General features: G+C 56.1%; 1 protein-coding gene across 1 annotated transcript; it reads left to right on the plus strand.

The window, feature by feature from the left end:
* Nucleotides 1-181: 181 nt before the first annotated feature.
* Nucleotides 182-17,341, plus strand: SORBS3 (sorbin and SH3 domain containing 3; the record flags this gene model as incomplete). The annotated part of the gene is made up of 18 exons (XM_028485713.2): nt 182-438; nt 1,351-1,414; nt 3,586-3,624; nt 4,075-4,168; nt 5,863-5,953; nt 6,238-6,324; nt 6,422-6,475; nt 7,299-7,385; nt 7,959-8,005; nt 8,451-8,584; nt 8,811-8,863; nt 8,989-9,035; nt 9,207-9,321; nt 11,562-11,687; nt 12,729-13,037; nt 13,844-13,947; nt 14,546-14,652; nt 16,496-17,341. Coding segments are annotated over 18 exons (1,877 nt in total), but the record flags the coding sequence as incomplete, so codon positions are not given.
* Between the last annotated feature and the right edge of the window lie 2,011 nt (nt 17,342-19,352).

Consider the following 19,352-nt stretch of genomic DNA (forward strand, 5'->3'; position numbering starts at 1 on the left):
ACGGGCACAGTTTTCTCAAGATAAAGTCCATTTGCATTCACTTTAACTACTAAAAAATAAACAGAGGCCTGTGGTCCTGCTAGGGATGGGGACATTTGGACAATCTGTGTCGTCAACTCAGACAAACAAGGAGATGTTGAAACTTTTGAACCCACAAGGATCAGTGTTCTGAGGAGCTAAGGGACAAACAAGCCCAGGTGGGACCCCTGCCCTTTGCTAAAGCTCCCCTGTACGTGCCCCACAGACCCTGCCTGGTATCAGACCTGGCCAGGTCCTGGGAGCCGGCCTTCTGGGAACCAGAAGACCCCTGCCTGCCAGCATCCCCAGAACTGGTCAGCCACGTGGACCAAGGATAGCAAACGTCTGAACAAGCGCTGGGTCAAGTATGAGGGAATCGGGCCTGTGGATGAGAGCGGCATGCCTATTGCACCCCGATCTGTGAGTCCAGGGTTGGGGCCACTGATCGATGGGGCCCAGGGACCCACGCTGAGCTCCACCTCTGACAACAAAGGCTGTACCCATGCCGTGCCAGACTAAAGCAGGGGTTCAACCATGATGGGTTTGGGGGATCATGGGCCCCATAAAATTACAGGCATTCTTGCATGTCTGAGTTGCACAGTGGTTTTTTGGGGGGGTTCTAGACTGCCCGCCAGGTTCTCAGTGGTAGAGCGCCACTAGTGTAAGGGTTGACCCTCTCAGGGACCACCCCCCATTTTCACGGCCCCAGGACCTGGCACGGCACTCGTGAATCGGGTGCTGAGTAAGTTACCAGCTGAATGGGTGAACGGGAGAGTCCTGAGTGAGAAGGCCTCAAGGGGTGGCAGGCGTGGGAGGATCCGGGGGTGGGGTCCGGGTGCAGAGGACCTGCCCCTCTTCCACCCCCAGGCCTGTTCTGAGCCAGTCGCCTCCTCTAGTTCTCCACCTCCTCACCCTCAAGTGAAACTCCAGTTGGTAACATACCCTTCTGCCTCCCAGGGTTCTTTTGCGTCACAGGTGAGGCAGAGGATGTGAAATACCATTCCCACCCCATCCCCCCACCGATACTGTTGCATTTATTTTTCATTACATAGAAGCACATGTTCTGCGTGGAATCATCAGAAATACAGAAAAGCTAAGAGAAAAAAATGTAAACTACCCCAAATCTCACAGCTTAGGGACCATCACTGGTGGATATCCTTCCATATATCTTATTCAAACATAACACGCTACACGAAGTTATGGTTGTTAAAGATGTCACAACAGCCCACCCACTGGGGCTTCAAGGGTGGCCAGAGAAAGGACTCAGGGAGGAGAAAACTTCTGTGGTTTGATATTGGGAGGGTAGCCTGACTTTGCCTTCTCTGATCCCAGAGTGTTGACAGCCCCAGGGACTGGTACCGGAGAATGTTCCAGCAGATTCACCGGAAACTGCCGGGTGAGACACCCTTCCAGAGACCTCTCTCTGCCTACGTGGGCTCGGGCCCCTGGGGCTTGGGGAGTAAGGGGTAGAAAAGGGAACTTACCTGCCCCGGGAAGTCTCTCCACCCACCCCAGGCTCTGTGATGAGTGGTTGCTAAAACAGGCCAAAGGAAGGAGCCGCCAATCTCCTCCCTGTCCCCGGTGTCCTCTGAGGGCCTGGGAAGCCATGAGGTCACACATTTGTTCGGTCAGTCCCTGAACCAACTGCTGAGCACTTGCTGTGTGCTGAGCACTATTCTAGGCGCTGAAGACAAAACAGGGAGCAAAAGAGAATGTCTCTGCCCTAGCGAAGCTTAAGGCAGAGGGGGGTCACAGAATAAACAGATAAGTATTTAACATGGCAGGTGGTGGTAAGGGCTAGGGAAAAAAAAGCCGGGGCAGTGCCCAGTGCAGGGAGGCTGCCACCTCACGCAGGCTGGTCAGGAAAGGCCCCTGAGAAGTGGCATCTGAGCGGAGAGCTAAGGGTGTGAAGGAGTTGGCCCTGCAGGGCTGGGGGAGGAGCGTTGCCGCTTGGGGAGCACCAGGGACCCAGAAGCAGAGCAGGCCGGCCATGTTCTGGAGCCACGGGGAGGGGCTGGACCACAGTGAGAGAGGCACGTGTTAGGAGATGGATCACAGAGGTGCTGGGGTCCAGTCGCCCAGAGCCTTTGGCTTTTACTCTGCGAGAACTGAGGAACCACCCAGAGGCTCTGAGAAGAGTGAGTGACAGGCTCTGACAAGTGATGGCTGACGAGGCTCCCTCTGGCTGCCAGGAGGGGAAGAGGTGGGGCTGCGCGGAGGTGCGGGACCAGTCAGGAGGCCTGGCTTGATGCAGCCTAAAGAGTCTCGGACCAGGGCAGTAGCAGCGGGCCTTGTGGGATTCCGGAGACGGAGTCATGGGAATTTGCTGATGGATTGAAAGAGGCGAGTCAGGGATGACTTTAAACCTGAGTGAGTCGATGGAGTTGCCCTTTATAAATGCACGTACACACAGGGGAGGCTGCGAGAGGTGCAGGTCTAAGGGGTGTTCAGCTTTCGATATGGTTCACCCAAAGTGGCAGCTGATATACAAGTCTGCAGTTCAGAGGCGAGGCCTAAGCTACAGATGTTAATACCCGGGACCCACTCAAAAGAGATTTTGATTTAAAGGTTCCCCCAAGTAACTCCGATGTGCAGCTAAGGTTATGAGTCCCTGAAGTAGACAGTGATCTTTAAGGTAGAAGACTAGACCAGATCACCCAGGGAGACGGAGAGACAGAGGCCCAGGGACTGAGCCCTGAAGCACTTGGTTTGAGAAATGGGCAGGCATCAGCTATGCAGCCTGGGAAGGGGCAGCCCGGGAGGCAGGAGGAAAACCAGTGGTCTCCCTGAAGCCAAGTGAAAAGGAATTTCAAAAGGAGGAAGTGCTCCACTGTGACAGGTGCTGTTGATGGTCAAGCGGGACTGCCCTTTGATCTGGTAAGGCGGAGGTCTCTGGGGTCCTTGATGAGGGTGGCTCAGGCTGAAAGCCTGCTTATCGGGAAGGGGAACTGGAGACACTGAGTTCCTTATGGGCAGCGGTTTGCTGCAAAGGAAAGCAGAAAGCTCCGGGAGCTGGAGGAAGGTGTGGGATACGGAGAGGGGCGCTTTGGTTTGCGTTTAAGGTCGGAACTCTGGTCGTGTGTCTGCGTGCCAAGGGGATCAAGTGGGTTGGCTGGTCAGTAGCTTTTCCTAGGAGGCCCCAGAAAGTCCTGAGCACCTTGAGGAGTGGGTCTGGGCAAAGGGGGAAGGACAGGTGTTGAGAAGAGGGTGCAGAAAGGGAAAGAGGGCGAAGGGGAGGTGGGAATCCCCAAACTGACCTGGTGAGGGCAGGTCTGCAAAGGTCAGGAAGAGGGTGTGTGTGGGAATGCTGGGAGGGAGGGGCAGGAGGGTTTGGGCGAGGCCACTGCCCCCGTTGGCTCGCTCAGGCCCTAAGTCGGCCAGAGGCATTTCAAGCCCTCCCAGAAACCTAATTCCTTCCCTCCCTCGGGACATTCTTCAGGCCCTGACTCAGCCCCTTGGCCCCTGCTCTAGGCAAGAGGGGTGCTGGGAGCCTCTGGGGCAGCCTCATGGGGCCCGCCATCCTCACTTGTTGCCCCAGCCCTGACCTGGTCCTTTCTGCTCCCACAGACCTGCAGCTGGACCGGACCTTCGAGGAAGCACCCAAAGGTGAGGGGGTGCGGGTGTCCCACCCCAGCCCGGCGCCTGCATCTGCCCCTCCCTGCAGCCACACCTGGCTTTGGGGCTCCCCAGTTGGCTGAACTCAGCTTGAGAAGTTTGTATAGCCCATTTCCGCGAGCTCCAAATGCGCTGGTAGATGGTAATTAAGAGCCTCTGCTTCACTGTCCAGTGAATGCCTAGCCCTGGCCGTGATTTCTCTGGGCCTCTCTTTCCTCACGTGTAGAATGGGAACACCCCAGAGATGTTTGGAAAGTTCAGTAAAGAATATAAAGCTCTTGGCCCCAAGCCCATATTTCGTGGTCCAGACTGTCACCCCCATTCCCACCAGCCATCCAGGAGCACGGGTGGGTGTGGGCCAGAACCTTCAAGGGTCACCCAGGCGCCCTGAACCCCAGCTCTCACCTCCCACCACCCCTGCTTGTTTTCTCCCACTTTCAGTGGCTTCTTCCTGTGCCACCTCAGCAGACTCAAGGCATCCAGGGCCCCCGCAAAGACCTGCTGCCAGGCCAGGCCAGACGTCGTCTCTGAGCGGGTGAGCCCACGTGGGGAGGAGCTGCAGAGGGGCGCTGGCTTCCTTGTGGGGACCGGCGCCCCCTGGTGGCCACAGCGGCACAGTCTTGGAGCAGGGCGGCTGGCTCCCCTCCATGGCTCTGCCCCTTCTCAGGGTCCCCACTGCTCCAGATGCTCCCCTCGCCGCCAGAGCCAAAGGGGAATGGCGGGCAGGGATGGACTTTGCGCCATTCCTGGTCAGGACCGCCTGTGATGCCTTTGTGGTTGGCAGCAGGAACTCATCACCCCAAAGATCCACTCATCAAATGGGGTGGAGAGCGGGGCAGCCCATGACTAGGCGTGGACCTGGGACCTGTGGCCATCCACTCTGAAGCCTGGAAGAAAACAAGGGGCATAGAGGATCCCAAGCTTTCTCCCAGATGCCGCTGAGAGAGGAACCCTCCAGATAGGTCAAGGACGGAGTTCCTTTTCTCTGTGCAAACCACCTGAGCCCAGCCCGGGCTGCAGGGCCCTGTAGGAGCTCAGCCCAACCTTAAGAATCAGGAGCTTCTCTGTCACAGTGTAATCAATGAGTTTCTGATTCCTTTATGGGGAGGGGGTGACCTCATCAACATTGTCTTAACTGGGCTGTGGCTCTTGGCATCATCGGTAAGGTAGAGACTAAGATTTGGACAAGATTTGGTCAAGATTTGGACCCAGAGTTCTGGATTAAAGTCGGTGTGCTGCCACTAGCCATGTGACCTTGACCGAGGTAACCAGTCTACGCCTCACTAGCCCCATCTGTTAAGTGGGCATCAGAGGGTGGTCGTGAAGATCAAGGTACATTGCAAGTCTCCACAAACATTATTATTATACAGGCTTGATTATGACTAGAGCTTCCTTAAATTAGGAACAATGTATTCCATTCTCATTATCAGTGTTATTACTGATGTTCTTTCTAAAATAGAGAATGGAGTCATAGTTACAGCCAACAAATACTGACCCTCCCGTCAGACATTCCATCATTTGATAAGCTTGGTACAATGGTTCCACTTGGTGGAAACATTCAAACTCAGCAGAGGCTGGAACATTTCAGCCAGCCAAGAAGGAAGCCCTGGAGGGGAACTAAGGCAAATGTGACAGATGACATCACTGATCCAGCATCTCAGGGAACTGAGGCCCATGGATCAGAAGTAACTTGCCCAGAGTTCCAGGGTCAGGCCTGCAGGCTCTTTGCCCTGTCTTGGGGTTTCCTGGGGCTAAGACATAGTCCCACACCGTTGGGCAAGGCACTTAGTCATGGCGACCAGCTTCATGGAAGCTGCACAAACATACATACCCACAGTCACGGGGCCAGACAGAACACAAATGCGGGGTATTCCACCAAGGCCAGCAGGAAAGGGACTGGCCACTCCTGGAGCAGATGTGTGTGTCAGCCCTTCTCCTGGGTGTCTCACATTATGTTCCCCCACCTAAGCTTTACCACACCCTTATGAAGGTAGGAATCATTCTCATATTATAGGTGTCGAATCAGAGACTCTGAGAATTCATTAACTTGCCAAAAGGTGACACAGCTAAGTGGTGGGGCCAGCTGGGATTCGAACTCGGAGCTTATAATGTTTTACTATTTAACACTGCTTCCACAGCCCAGAGGCAGGTGGGGAGGGGGATTGTGTGCTCACGCGTGCCTCAGTTTCCCTAAAAGGAAACTGAAGAGATGTCCTTCCCTTTTGTTAGAAGAAGCTGGAATGTCTCTGAAGAGTTTCTTAGAAACACCTTCAATTGCAATCCTGGAGCATCCTCTTCCCTGCACCAGACCCCAAATCAGGTAGCTCTCCCAGCATCACCCCCCCGCCCTCCCCGCCCCCTCCATCCCCCCCCCATCCCCCGCCTCCCCACTTCTCCCGCCACCACACTCTTTGGCCAGGCCCTCTGCTGCAATAGCACAGATAAGGCTTTTTTTTCAGCTTGGGGCCTGTGCAGCCAGAAGAGCCCAGAATCCTTAGGAGGGCACTGATGGGGTGGGACAGTGGCCTGAAAGCCTGCTTTTTGAGCCTGGCCAGTGTCCCAGTACCTCTCTACTCAAGCTGATGCCTACCCACCCCTATGCAGGTGTTCAGACACCGAGAGAAAGCAGACAATGTCTGGACAGAAGAATCTTGGAACCAGTTTCTGCAAGAACTAGAGACTGGGAAGAAGGTGAGTGTGGGCCTGGTTCTCTGGAATAGGATGCACCCTCAGCTAGTGCATTTGGGGAGCGAGTTCACCCCCTCTGACTCACTTGTCCCACTCTTAGCCCAAGAAACCACTGGTAGATGACCCTGTTGAGAAGCCTCCCCAGCCCATCGAGGTGAGTGTTGTGGGCAGGTGGGCAGGAGAGGAGACAGCATGTTGGGGGAACAACGAGGGAAATTATGGGTGGTGTTGGTCCCAGTGACCATGGGCAAAGGCCATGGACCCAAAGCTCCGACCCTCTCCAGTCCCATACAGTTTACCTCTATACCCTCAGCACCCAGGACAGTGCCTGGCATACAGTAGGCGCTCAGTAAACGTGTGTTGAAAACTGTGTGTTCATCAAAGCAGGAGCTGAGAAGGGAGTGATTAGTGTGGACTGGAATTGTCAGGAAATGTTCTTGGATTGGAGGTGGAGCTTGGAGGAGAGGCAGAGAGAGGGGCTTAGGATGGGGGAGACACAGGCAAAGGCTGGAGGGGCCGTGTGTGTGTGTGTGTGTGTGTGTGTGTGTGTGTGTGTGTGTAACACTCAGCCGGCTGCACGGGCAGTGGGAGGGAAAGCAGGTTGCTTAGGGAGAAGCCAGGCTGTGGAAGGCCGTAGAAGACTTGATGGGCGAGGAAGTAGGGAGTCCTGTAGGCTCTTGAACAGAGAGGTAACTCAACAGAAAATGGTACTGAGGCACATCAGCAAGTACTAAAGCATTACCATGGGAGTAGGGGATGGGAGAGCCTGGTCAGTGGGCAGGGCCCTCCTGGCAGGCCCAGAGGCAGGCAGCCTGGCCTGGCCCCGTGCCCTGAGCCTGCCCTTTACCCAGGCACCGTGTCCTCCGTCCCGCTGCCCACTGGGCTTGGAACATCTGACCTTTGACCAGCACCCCCCACGGTGCACAGCCCCCCGCCCCTCCCCGCTGTCCAAGTCTCCCCCCATAACCCACCGCCAGGTCCTGCTGGAGAGAGAGCTGGCCAAGCTGAGCGCCGAGCTGGACAAGGACCTGCGTGCCATTGAGACCGGGCAGCCGACCCCCAAGGTACCGGCCTCCCAGCCCTCTCCCGGGGGGACGCAGGAACCCGGAGCCGCGGCTGCCGGGCTTGGGTGGGAGGCGCAGGCCGACGAGAGGCGTCGCCTCCAGCCGCACTCGCGACCTTGGGAGACTTCATCCCTGTTTGCTCTCTCCTTCCTAAAATGCAGGGCGTTCACTGTTCCTAGTGACCCCTAAGAACCCTCCCAGGCCGACTCCATGGCAGCCTGCCGTACGGGAGCCGGAGGGGTCCCCCGCGGGGTCCCCCGCCTCGCCCCGCCTCGCCTCCTAAACCTCAGCCCGCTGGGACCCCAACCCCAACCAGGCCCCGATTTCCCGGCCCCCCCTCCCCCTTCCGCACCCGCGGTTCCTCCTCCGGCTCCTCGCTCCTCCAGTTCCCAGCCCGCCGCCCGCGCGGGCGACTCTAGGACCCCTCCCCCTACCGCCCCTCCCCTCCCCCTACCGCCCCTCCCCTCTCCCCCTCCCGCTCCCCTACGAGCCGCAAACTTTTCCGGAGGCGGCGGCCTCGGCTGTGTCGGGGACCGGCGTCCCGGGCCCTGACCGCGCCCGTCTCCCGCACAGAGCTCGCAGGCGCCCCGACGGTCCCGGGAGCCGCGACCCCCCGCGCGGTGAGTGGCGGCGGAGCGGGGCGGGGCGGGAGGGCCGCCGGCGGGGACGTGGCGCGGGGAGGGGGCGAGCCCGGGACACTGACGGCGGGAGGAGGGACCCGGAGCGCGGAAAGTGGCCGGCGGGGGCCCGATCCACCGCTCGCCGCCAGGGGGGCCGTCCCTGGCCCGCAGAGGGAAGCCTACCCCCAGCTCGGGACTCGGGTGGTGGCGGCGAGGGGATCCCGCCGCGCACTCCCGCCTCCCCCACCCCGGGCCGCACCCTTTCCAGGCCTTTACCGCTCGGGAAGTAGGACATTCTGCTGAGAGCCCGGGACCTGGGAGACGCCTTGGGAGGAGGCGGCGGGAGATGGGAGAAGGGGGTGGGTGGGACATCTGGGCGGTCAGGGGTGAGCTGGGTAGGCTGTGAAGGTCCAGACAGGTGGCTCACTCGTGTGCCCCCGCGCAGCCCGGCCTCTGCCTGGAGCTCCAGTTCCCCGAATGCACTTTATCAGGGTTCCTCCCTGAGCGCCCACAGGATGGCGGACGGAGGAAGCCCCTTCCTAGGTCGGAGGGACTTCGACTACCCTTCCTCAACCCGAGGTAAGAACCAGATCCTGCTCTTGTTCTTACCCAGGCAGACGCCCACCACCACCACCACCACCACCAGGCACCAGATCTGCTGGGGCCCCGGGGGAGGTGGCAGGAAGGTCATGGAGCCCCGTGCTTCCACTGGTTCCTGTCCTGGGCGGGGAAGGGGAGCAGAACCCCATCCCAACCCTACCCCCCAGACATGGCCTTCCCAAGCTGAGGTAGTGCTTCTCCACAGACCCTAGTGCCTCTGAACCAGGGGGCAGCCCAGCCAGGAAGGAAGAGAAGAAGGTAAGGGGGGTGGGAACGTTAGGGTCAGGGTGCAAGGAGGGCCTGGGGTGGGTCCCGGTGACTGCTCTTCCGGCCTGCCAGCTGTTTGACTGAGGTCAGTCCCTCTGTCCTCTCCCCCTGCCCAGAGGAAGGCCGCCCGGCTCAAGTTTGACTTCCAGGCACAGTCCCCTAAGTAAGTGCCCTTCTCTTCCCTCTCCTTCCCTCTGGGGCAGTCTCTGGGAGGGCAGAGCTGCAGTGGGCCCCCCAGAGGGTGGAGGGGACTCTGGGTGCGCTGGGCAGGGTCTGAAGGGAAGGAGGACCTGGAGGACCTCAGGTTGCTAGATGTCCTTGCTCTGGCCTTCAGGGAGCTGACTCTAAAGAAGGGTGACATTGTCTACATCCACAAGGAGGTGGACAGGAACTGGCTGGAGGGGGAGCACCACGGCCGGCTGGGCATCTTCCCTGCTAATTACGTGGAGGTGAGCAGGGCAACAAGAAGCAGGGGCCTGGCTGGGCGGGCGGATGGGTTTTCAGAGAGCGCAGACCCCTTTAACCATCCAGGGCCCCTCTCTGGAGCTGGCTGCTCCTTCACATCTGGCAAGTTTCCTAAGGTGTAAAACTGTGAGATCCGGGCAGGGGCCAAGTCTCAGCCTCATTCATGCCCTCAGGAAATGTTTGTTAAATGAGGGGCTAAAGGTGGAGCCCAGCCCAGGGGGGAAGAACCAAACAACTCAGTTCCTGTACCAGAGGCCATCAGCCTCTGTCGGCCTCCCCCACTTTCACCACTCAGAATCTACCTCTCTCAAGCTATCTTTGGGAAGAATTCTAATTGCAACTGGCAAGAGTACGAATCGTGTGACAGTTCACAAATCACATGTACTTGCATCATCTTCTTCCCGTGTATTACTTCCCTTGTTCCCCTCATTAACCTGGGGAATTGATAAATCGTCCCTATTTTGCAGATGCACTTGCTAAGGTTTAGAGACAAGTTGTTAAGTAGAAGATGTAGAATCTGAATCCAGAGACAGGTTCTGGATTTGATAGATGTAGGGCTACAGGTTATCTCTGGTATTTGCATCTTTTAAGGAATTTTAAATTATCTAATTTATTGGCATAAAGTTGTTCATGTTTCCTGATTATCCTTATTTATTTATTTATTTTTGGCTTCCTTCCGTCTTCATTGCAGTGGCTTCTCTTGTTGCAGAGCACGGCCTCCAGTAGTTGTGGCACGTGGGCTCAGTAGTTATGGCTCGTGGGCTCTAAAGCACAGGCTCTGTAGTTGTGGCACCCTGGCTTAGTTGCTTCGCGGCATGTGGGATCTTCCTGGACCAGGGATCGAACCTGTGTCCCCTGCATTGACAGGCGGATTCTTTTTTTTTTTTTTTTTTTTTTTGCGGTACGCCGACCTCTTACTGTTGTGGAGCACAGGCTCCGGATGCGCAGGCTCAGCGGCCATGGGTCACGGGCCCAGCCGCGCCGCGGCATGTGGGATCTTCCCGGACCAGGGCACAAACCCGTGTCCCCTGCATTGGCAGGCAGACTCTCAACCGCTGCGCCACCAGGGAAGCCCGGCAGGCGGATTCTTAACCACTGTGCCACCAGGGAAGTCCCCTGATTATGCGCCACCAGGGAAGCCAGGCAGGCGGATTCTTAACCACTGTGCCACCAGGGAAGTCCCCTGATTATCCTTTTAATGTCAGTAAGATGCAGAGTGATGTCCTTTCTTTCATTCCTGATATTGGTAATCTGTATCTTTTCTTATTCTGGCTAGAGATTTGTTAATTTTATTGATCTTTTCAAAGAACCAACTTTTGATTTCACTGATTTTTCTCTATTTTTGTTTTCAGTTTCATTGATTTCCGCCACTTCGTTATTTCCTTTCCTCAGCCTGCATTAGGTTCTTTTTCTAGTTTTTTAGGGTGGTAATTTAGATTATTGATTCGAAACCTTTTTCCCCTAATGTAAACATTTAATGCTATAAATTTTCCTCTAAGCACTGCTTTAACTACATCCCACAGATTTTGATATTTTGTTTTTTTCACTCAACTCAAACTATTCTCATTTCCTTTGTGGCTTCCTTTTTGTCTCATGGATTGGGTCATCTAATTCAGGCTCTTCATCTCATAGGCATCAATAGACCTCCCCTATCCTCAGAATGATGTCCCTGATCCTGAAGTTCCACAAAGTATATATAGTATTCTATGTCATCTGTCATTTACATTTTAGTAGGAACTAGTTTACTAGTGTCTTGATATTTCTGGGTAGGGTGAAGCAGAGAGAGTGTGGGGACTCAGGGCACCTGGTGGGGTAGAAGGGGAGGAGGAGGAGGAGGAGGAGAAGGAGGGACACTTGGTTCTCAGCAGCAGTGAAATGGTAGATCCTCACTTTTAGGTAACCAGGAGTTCCCTGCTCCTTGGAACTCCTCATGTCCTTCTGTGCTCCAATTTAAACTGTCTCCTATTTGCACTGCTGTTGTCCACTCTAATAATGCCCACTCCACATACCTCTGATGGAAATTCTTCCTCCAGGAGCATTCTGGGACTGACTACCCCCTTGCCTGTGCTCATCCCTGGCCACCCGCAGTCTTGTGTCTGGTGTCTGTCTCCTCTCTGGTCTGAGGACAGATCTTGCCCATATTGCCTCACCCTCCCAGGAGCCCCAGGTCTGTGCCCAGTTGATGCCCAAGGTGACTCTTCCTCATTGCCCTTTCTTCCTACAGGTGCTGCCTGCAGATGAGATCCCCAAGCCCATCAAGCCTCCAACCTACCAGGTGCTAGAGTATGGAGAAGCCGTGGCCCAGTACAACTTCAAGGGGGATCTGGAGGTGGAGCTTTCCTTCCGAAAGGTGCGGCCAGGCAGGGAGTGTGGGTGCAGGGCAGGGGCAGGTGAAGACACAGGTAAATATGTGCAGTAAAAACATTTAAAAAAAAATCAGGTGTACCCATCTTCAGTAGTATTTCAGATTTTTTTCCTCAGTCTCTTTGGATATATTTCCCTTAATTTTGCCCATTTTTTAAATGTTCAAAACTTCTAGAGTAGTTGTGCTTTGTTCATATTGCAGTTTGATAGGCTGTGAGGATCACAGCCAGCTTTTTTTTTTTTTTTTTTTTTTTTTGGTGGCGGGATCCTCACAGCTTGTGGGATCTTAGTTCCCCAACCAGGGATCGAACCTGGGCCCATGGCAGTGAGAGCATCGAGTTCTAACCACTGGACTGCCAGGGAATTTCCTCAGCATGTTTAATAGAATGGAAATTTTAGAATGCCTTGCATGTAGAAAGGTGTTTTACAGACTTTTAGACAGTTATGTATATATGTTTGTGTGTGTACTGGATTGTTATTATGACATATTTTTTACTATAGATCATGGTTCAGAAAGCTTGAAAAATGTTGTCCTGGAAAGCAGGGAACTGGTCTCCCTTGGTTGATGTTAGGGGCAGAGGCCATGACTGCCACTAGCGAATGTTTCCCCAGAACAGCTGGCCCAGGGAGAGAGGGGGAAGGAGGTGGCTGGATGGAGAGAGGTGGGGGCAGGTGGAGGCCAGAGACCATCCTTCCCAGGGCAGCCCCACTAACACTAGTCAGCATGGGGGCTCGAGGACACGCCAGCTGCCCTCAGAGAGTTTGTTTTTTGATGCAGTGGTGACCGGATCACCCAGGGCGGAGGCAGGGAAGGACCCAGTCATGGCAGGGGTGGCTAATGCCTGCCCAGTGCTTCTTACCAGCCTGGCATTGAGCTGCGTGACCTCTGTATAACCTGCTGACACCCTCTGAGCCTGATCCCTTCGTGCAAGGTGTTAGGTTTAAATAACACTGTCCCACGTAGGCTCCCTCGGGTACATGGCACCCGGGAGGGCCCTGCAGATACTAACTCCCTCTCTGCGACCAGGGGGAGCGCATCTGCCTGATCCGCAAGGTGAACGAGCACTGGTACGAGGGCCGCATCTCAGGCACCGGGCGCCAGGGCATCTTCCCTGCCAGCTACGTGCAGGTGACCCGGGAGCCCCGGCTTCGGGTCTGCGACGACAGCCCCCAGCTCCCTGCATCTCCCCGCCTGACCAGTGCCCACCTGGCCCATCACCCCAGCTCCCCATTAATGCCGCGCAGCCCATTTGAGGCCACCGACTGGGGGGGCCGGACCTCCCCCCGCCGCACTGGCTTCTCCTTCCCCACCCAGGAGCCCAGACCCCAGACCCAGGTAAGGTGACCTGCCTCAGACCGGAGAGCTGAGCCCTGCTCCACGCACTGTATCCCCCATTCCTGTGATGGTCTGTGCTTCGGAATCCCGCCCAGACTGCTCAGGACAGACTAGTGGGGTGACTGGGCAGAACCTTGTGTTGCAGCCCCATCCTGGCCTTGAGGACCTCAGACCCTTGGTTCTGTCCTTGAGCTGCAGCCCAGGGAGGCAGGAGTTTCTAGGGAGAAACCAAAGCCAGCACCAACCTCCTGACCTTCCAGAATCCACTCTTGGGATTTCCCTATATCAGCCTCTGGGACAGGGTGTGCCATGAGTCGGGGGTCTGCCATTCACCTGCTGTGTGACCTTGGGCAGATGACTTGCCCTCTCTGGTTCTGGCTTTCCTCGCCTGTAGAATGGGGATAGTAATCCCCACTGCAGAGGTGCAGAGGGTAGTTGGTAGGTAGTAGCTGATGGGTAAATGATAGCCATTGGTCCTCGTGCTGACATAGCCCACAGACAAGTGCATCTGCTCCTGGGTTCATCCACTCACTCAGCAAACTGTTATGGGCAGACAGAACCAGCGCACAGAACTTCTCCCGCTCCTGGCTTTGTCCGTGCACGTGTTCAAATCAGCCATCTACTGTACCTGGGCCCAACTTCCCAGCACTTGTGAAGTGAAACAGTCAGACAGATCTCCCTGTGCTGTGGGGATTGCGAGATAAGATGAGGCATCGTGGGAAGCTGCTCCTGGTGAGGTGGGCAGGCCCGTTCACTTCTCCTACTTCATGCTTGCATGTGCCCGCCTGCCTTCCTGTGGACCCCAGAGTCTCAGCACCCCTGGGTCAGCTCTGTCCCATCCTGGAGGCTCCAGCCATCCCCTGGAGCTGGGGACCTCATCCCCCAACACGCCGCAGATACACTGGACCCTGTGAGTACTGTCTGGGGTGCTTGGTCAGGGTTGGGGGGCTGCCCCACAGGGAATGTTGAACACACGGACCCCCTAACCCGCTCTTCCCCACCATCCCAGGATGGAGTTGGTAAATTCCTACTAAAGAGTGCTTGTCCTTATAGTGCTTATGGGTGATTTTGGTGGGGTGGGGGGGTGCGGAGGCAGGAGGGCGCTTGTCTGCGGTGTTCCTGACCTGTCCCTGCCAGCCCTGGGCCTTAAAGCAAGCCTCCCACACTGGACCCCCTGGCCTCCATCTCCTCACTGCGTTTCCAGCCCTGAGGTCAGCGCGTGTATGCGCAAAGTGTGGGAGCTGGTAGGACAGATTTGAAGGCACTGGGAACTCAGAGGAAGTGGGGTTTGGGTGATTAGGGCTTGGAGAGCAGGGAGCAGGCCTGGGGAAGAATGCGCTAAAGCCAAACACAGTCGCCATCCCTGGAACTGGGCCAGGGGCTAATGGGAGCATGGAGGGACGCTGGGAAATTCAGAGGATGTGGCTACCTTGGTTTTAAGACACTCCAGGCCTGGTCTGGGGAAGGGGCGAGGGCTCTGGTGGTTGCCATGGCGATGTTTCCTGCAGGTACCGGGCGATGTACCAGTACAGGCCCCAGAATGAGGATGAGCTGGAGCTGCGGGAGGGGGATTGGGTGGATGTCATGCAGCAGTGTGACGACGGCTGGTTTGTAGGTATGTGGGCTGGGGGCAGGTGTATATCAGGGTTCTAGGGGAGTGCGTTGGGGGACAGGCCAGAAGGGGTATCTCCGGATCCTGTGGGGGATGGGCTGGGGGCAGTTCAGAAGGGGTATCTCAGGGTCCCTGGGGGGATTTGGGTGGCTGCTACTGGCAGCCAGTGTTGGTTCAGCAAAGGTTCACGGACTGACCATCCCCCACCCTTCCGGCCGGGCACTGGCTCCTTCCCCAAAGCCAGCACTTCTGTTGCCTGCCTTCATTCCCTGAAGAGGGGTGAGGCCTGGGAGGAAAGCAGACCAGCTCAGGGTCATTGACGAAGCCAGCTGGACTCAGGGCAGTGCGGTTCCCAACTCCCAGGCCCCTGTTCCTTCCATCATACATCTCTGTCTCTGGAGCAGTCCTTGCAGGGGAAGGGTCCTATCTCCTGAGACACTAAGCCCCCGATGGAAAGGAGCAAGTCTCACACCTGTGTATCCCCACCCCCAGCTAGCCGCTAGCTCCTCCCACCCCCAAGAGGAGAGAGAGGAGAAAGATCCCGGCTCTCGGGGCTGGCCCAAGGGCAGCTCAGGCAAAGGACTAAAGCAGGAAGCCTCAGGTTGGCCTTGGCCTGATTCAAGGTGACCAACCCAGCAGGCTTTTTCCCTGAGTGGGCAGGCCCTGTCCAGGCCTCAGCTTCAGAGGGTGAGGCTGTCCTCAGAGAGCAGTGAACATCCTGCGGAAGCTCCCACTCAGCAGGCTGCAGGGCCTGAGGGGTTGGAGGGCTGGCTGCCTGAGGAGGGGTGGCACCTTGACCTGGCAGTCCCCCCCTTTCTCATCTGAATCCCAGCACCTCATTGCTGACTAAGCTTCGGACACACCAGTGGTTATGAAGCACCACCTTGTTAACAGTCCTTACTTGGATGGGTGGGCATCGGGGCACATTCTCATTTTACTCTGTACACGTCTACTTTTGCATTTTTTTTTACAACTCCTACTAAAGACAAGAGGAAAAAGCACCACTTTGGTGGAATAAGCCACAAGTGCTTTTAGAGGAAAGGTTTAGAATGTTCGGTTTCTCAGTCACACTGGCACATCTCAAGTGCTCGGCAGCCACATGTGGCTGGTGGGTATCATTTTGGACAGTGCAGGTCAGGGAAGGCTTTCTGGAGGAAGTAGGGGAACAGGGGAAGGATTTGGGGAGGAGAGAGGGGAGGGGAGGCACTCCGGGCAGGGGAGGAGTATCAGCAAGGCCTGCGGGCAAGAAGGGCCTGGGCTGCTCAGAAGAGAGACAGGATGGAGTGGCTGCCTGCCGGGAAGCGGGGAAGGTCCAGGACTTTAATTTCATCTTATATTCCTGTGTCTTCTAGCATTTCCCCTCCTCTACCCCAGCACACAGGTTTCTTTGGGGTTGTAGCAGACAGAGGCCTGGATTTTAGTCCCGCCTTTGCCTCTAAGCAGCTGAATGCTTTGGGGGAATTCATGTGGCCTTACCTGCCCCATCTCTAAAATTAGGGTGTCATACTAGACCAGTGAGATTCCTCCCGACTTAAGTTCTATGATTCATCCTCCTGTGTCCTTGCTTTCCCAAGGACGGGTGGGGTTATTCAGTGCTGTGTGCAGAGTTGTACACAGTTGTTGAGTGCTCAGATTTCGTCCATCGGTATGGAAATCATGAAGCATGGCTTGTCCCATCTAATCTTCTGCCTCTAGGGGGCAGGAGTGAGAAAAAACAAATCCACCCTGGGACCGGGACTCCACTTGCAGTTCTGGGCACTGCCAGCAGAGGGCAGGGCTCTCACTCCCCCAACCCCATTCCTCTTTTAAAACGTGGGGGATGCTCTTTCTGTCTTTCCTATTTCAGGTGTCTCCCGGAGGACCCAGAAATTTGGGACATTCCCTGGAAATTATGTAGCCCCGGTGTGAGTGATCTCCGTGGCAACTCAGAGCCCAGCCAGGATGGGATGGGGAGCAGAGCACTTATGGGCGGGAGAGAGGACGCCCCCCCCATCCTCCTCCCCCAGGACCTGAGCCACTGGCATCTGCAGACAACCTCAGCAGCCTTTCCCACGGAACCTCCCTCGAAGCCCCCTGGACTGATTCCCACCCACAATTCACAAGCATTCCTCTAACAGCCCTTTTATTTCCTCCCCTACCCCACTCCCCAAATATAGAGGTCTGCTTTGAAGTGGAGACTATTTCCAGGCCTTATTGAGACCAGACCCCCGCGTCCGCCACCCCACCCTGCTATGGCGTTTCCTCTAACAGGGGCCCGCTCCCAGCTTCACCCCCATGGGGTTCCTCTAACAGGGACCAGCTTTCTAACCTAATAGAGACCAAAGGCCGTCTTCGCCTGGAAGAGATTCCTCCCCTTTCACTCCAGCTTGCCTGCCATCCCCTTTGCCTTCCTGCCTCCAGCTGGGCCTGGGAGTGAGATGGGGGATGGACACAGCACTTCCTTAGCGTTCGAGGCCTGGCAAGAGGTCTTGCCCGAAGGTTTCCTCTTCCCACAGGCTGCCGAGCCCTGGGCCTGGGTCGTGCTTATCCTCCTGCTGCTGTAGCGCCCAGGAAGGGCGGGGCCTCCGAGGACTGGCCTGTCCCAGATGTATTCCGGGGAGACTGATGTGTGCTGTCCTCCTGCCTGCCCAGCGGCCCCCAACCCCCAAGTCCCCTGTGGAAGAGAATGTAAAATAAATCTGGCTGTCAGGGACCTTGCCTTCCTGTCCTTTTCCTCTGGGGTGGGAGGGGGCTCTACCTGCTTAGGGTTATGGGAATTCTTTCTGCCGTAGGGAATCAGTTGGGATGTGAATGAGTGTGTGTGTGTGTGTGTGTGTGTGTGTGTTTAACGGGAGGCCGCAAAAGAACCATTATTATCTCTCAAGATCTCAGGTCTCAGGCACGATTGGGCAGCCCCAAGGGTTGGGCAGCTGTCTGGCAAGCAGTGCTGAGAGAAGAACTAACGTCACGGATGAGGGCAAGGCCTGACTGGGGAGAAACCAGAGATGGGAGCTGAATGTGGCCTTGTTTGCGGGCTGTTTGGTTCTGGAGCTGCCATGGGGTTGCTGAACTAAATGACATTTCTGTTTGTCCTGCTCCTAATGTTTTCCTTCTGTGTGCTCCATTTCCACACCCGAAGTTCTCGTGTGTGTGTTGACTTTCTTTTTTGGGGGCTCAGGTTTTTGAGCAATCGATTGCAGGAAGCTGGGAGTGGTGGGGCACAGCTAGCCAAGGCGACTCTTCTGGGGCTTGGTGGTTCCTGTAGGGGCATAGTCTGGGCCTGGCCACTCTAATCGGGAAGAAAAGCTCCATTCCTTGGCCACTGCTGGGAGATGAGCGGGGCAAAAGGTGTCACCCACGTTATCAGATGTAAGCATCCCAACAGGCAGGTTATGAGTCCCTTTTACAGGAGGAGAGACTAAGGCAGAGAAATTAAGTTGTGTGGGTCACATCATTATAGACCTGAAGTCAGGTCTGATGACTATTGCTGCCTCTCTGCACAGTCTACCAAATGCCCACGCAGTCCTTGTCCAGAGGCCCTGGAGAAGGAAGGTCACGCGTGAGGTCCCTGGGGCGGCCCCGGGCTGGGCCTCTCTTACATTCTTCTTGGCAATGCTGTCATCTAGGCCTGTCACCTAGGGCACCCGCACCCCAGGTGGGTGGAAAGAGGCGGTGGTGGCTAATTCTATCAGGACAGGTGGGAGAGGCCTGTGAATGACAGGGCTGTGGTCAGTCCCTGGCAGGCTCCTCGTGCCTGGGTGCGGCCCAGGCTCCACTGCTGGTTAAACAGCAGCTTGAAGAACAAGACCTGCTTTTACTTCTCCATCCACCCCAGTCCTCACCATGGTCTGTTGCTAGGTTGGCAGGCCCAGCCCATGCCGTGGAAGTGACCATTCCTCACGAACCTGCTAGCCTGTTCCTGATCCCCCATCTCAGCTTCTTCAAGTTGCCTGATGCCCTCAAAAAGGACCTCAGGGTTGAGACTTCCTTTCCTTAGGGCAGAAACCAAATCCACACCCTCTCTTTGGCGGGGCCCTGGAGCCTCTGCAGCAAACCAACCCTATGCCCTGCCTGTACATGACCCCTTCTCTGCCTTGACTTGGCATGAGGTGGGAGGGGCGGAGGGGGGTCAGAGCCAGAAGGGACCTTAGGTCGCCGGGGATGCTCATCCCAGTGAGGTGAGTGACTTGGCCACAGTGTTGCTAAGGGCAGAACAGTATGCCCTTCTGTTCCACAGGGACATGCCCTGGGGTCGGCTGACTTTGTCTTTGTTGTGAGTTTTGTGACTGCACAACCCACAGAGCAGAAATCCTGCCGATGAACCTGCAGATCTTTCTAGAGACTCTCCAAGGCAAAGTCTGAGCAGGAAGAGGTGCAAAACTGAGTCTCTGTTACAAACTGGCAGGATGGGGATGGGCAGCAAGGAAAGGGAAATTAATCCATTTGATCATTCAAACAATATCCCTTCAACAAAATATTATGGAACATTCCAGGAATGGAGCAACAAACCAAACAAAACCCACCCTTGCCCTCTGAGGAATGCACAGCTTTAAAAGGAGGGCAGTGTGTACAACGGGAGGGTAAGCAGTGCATCATCCCCAGTTTACACAGGGGAAACTGAGACCCAGAGGGGCTGAGGAAATTGCCCGAGGTCACACAGCTGGGAAGAGGCAGACCTGGCATTTGAGGCACCCCCTCACCCCGCCCCCCGCCAGTGGTGCCTG

Source organism: Physeter macrocephalus, unplaced genomic scaffold, assembly GCF_002837175.3.
Source record: "Physeter macrocephalus isolate SW-GA unplaced genomic scaffold, ASM283717v5 random_706, whole genome shotgun sequence".
Classification (NCBI taxonomy): Eukaryota; Metazoa; Chordata; class Mammalia; order Artiodactyla; family Physeteridae; genus Physeter; species Physeter macrocephalus.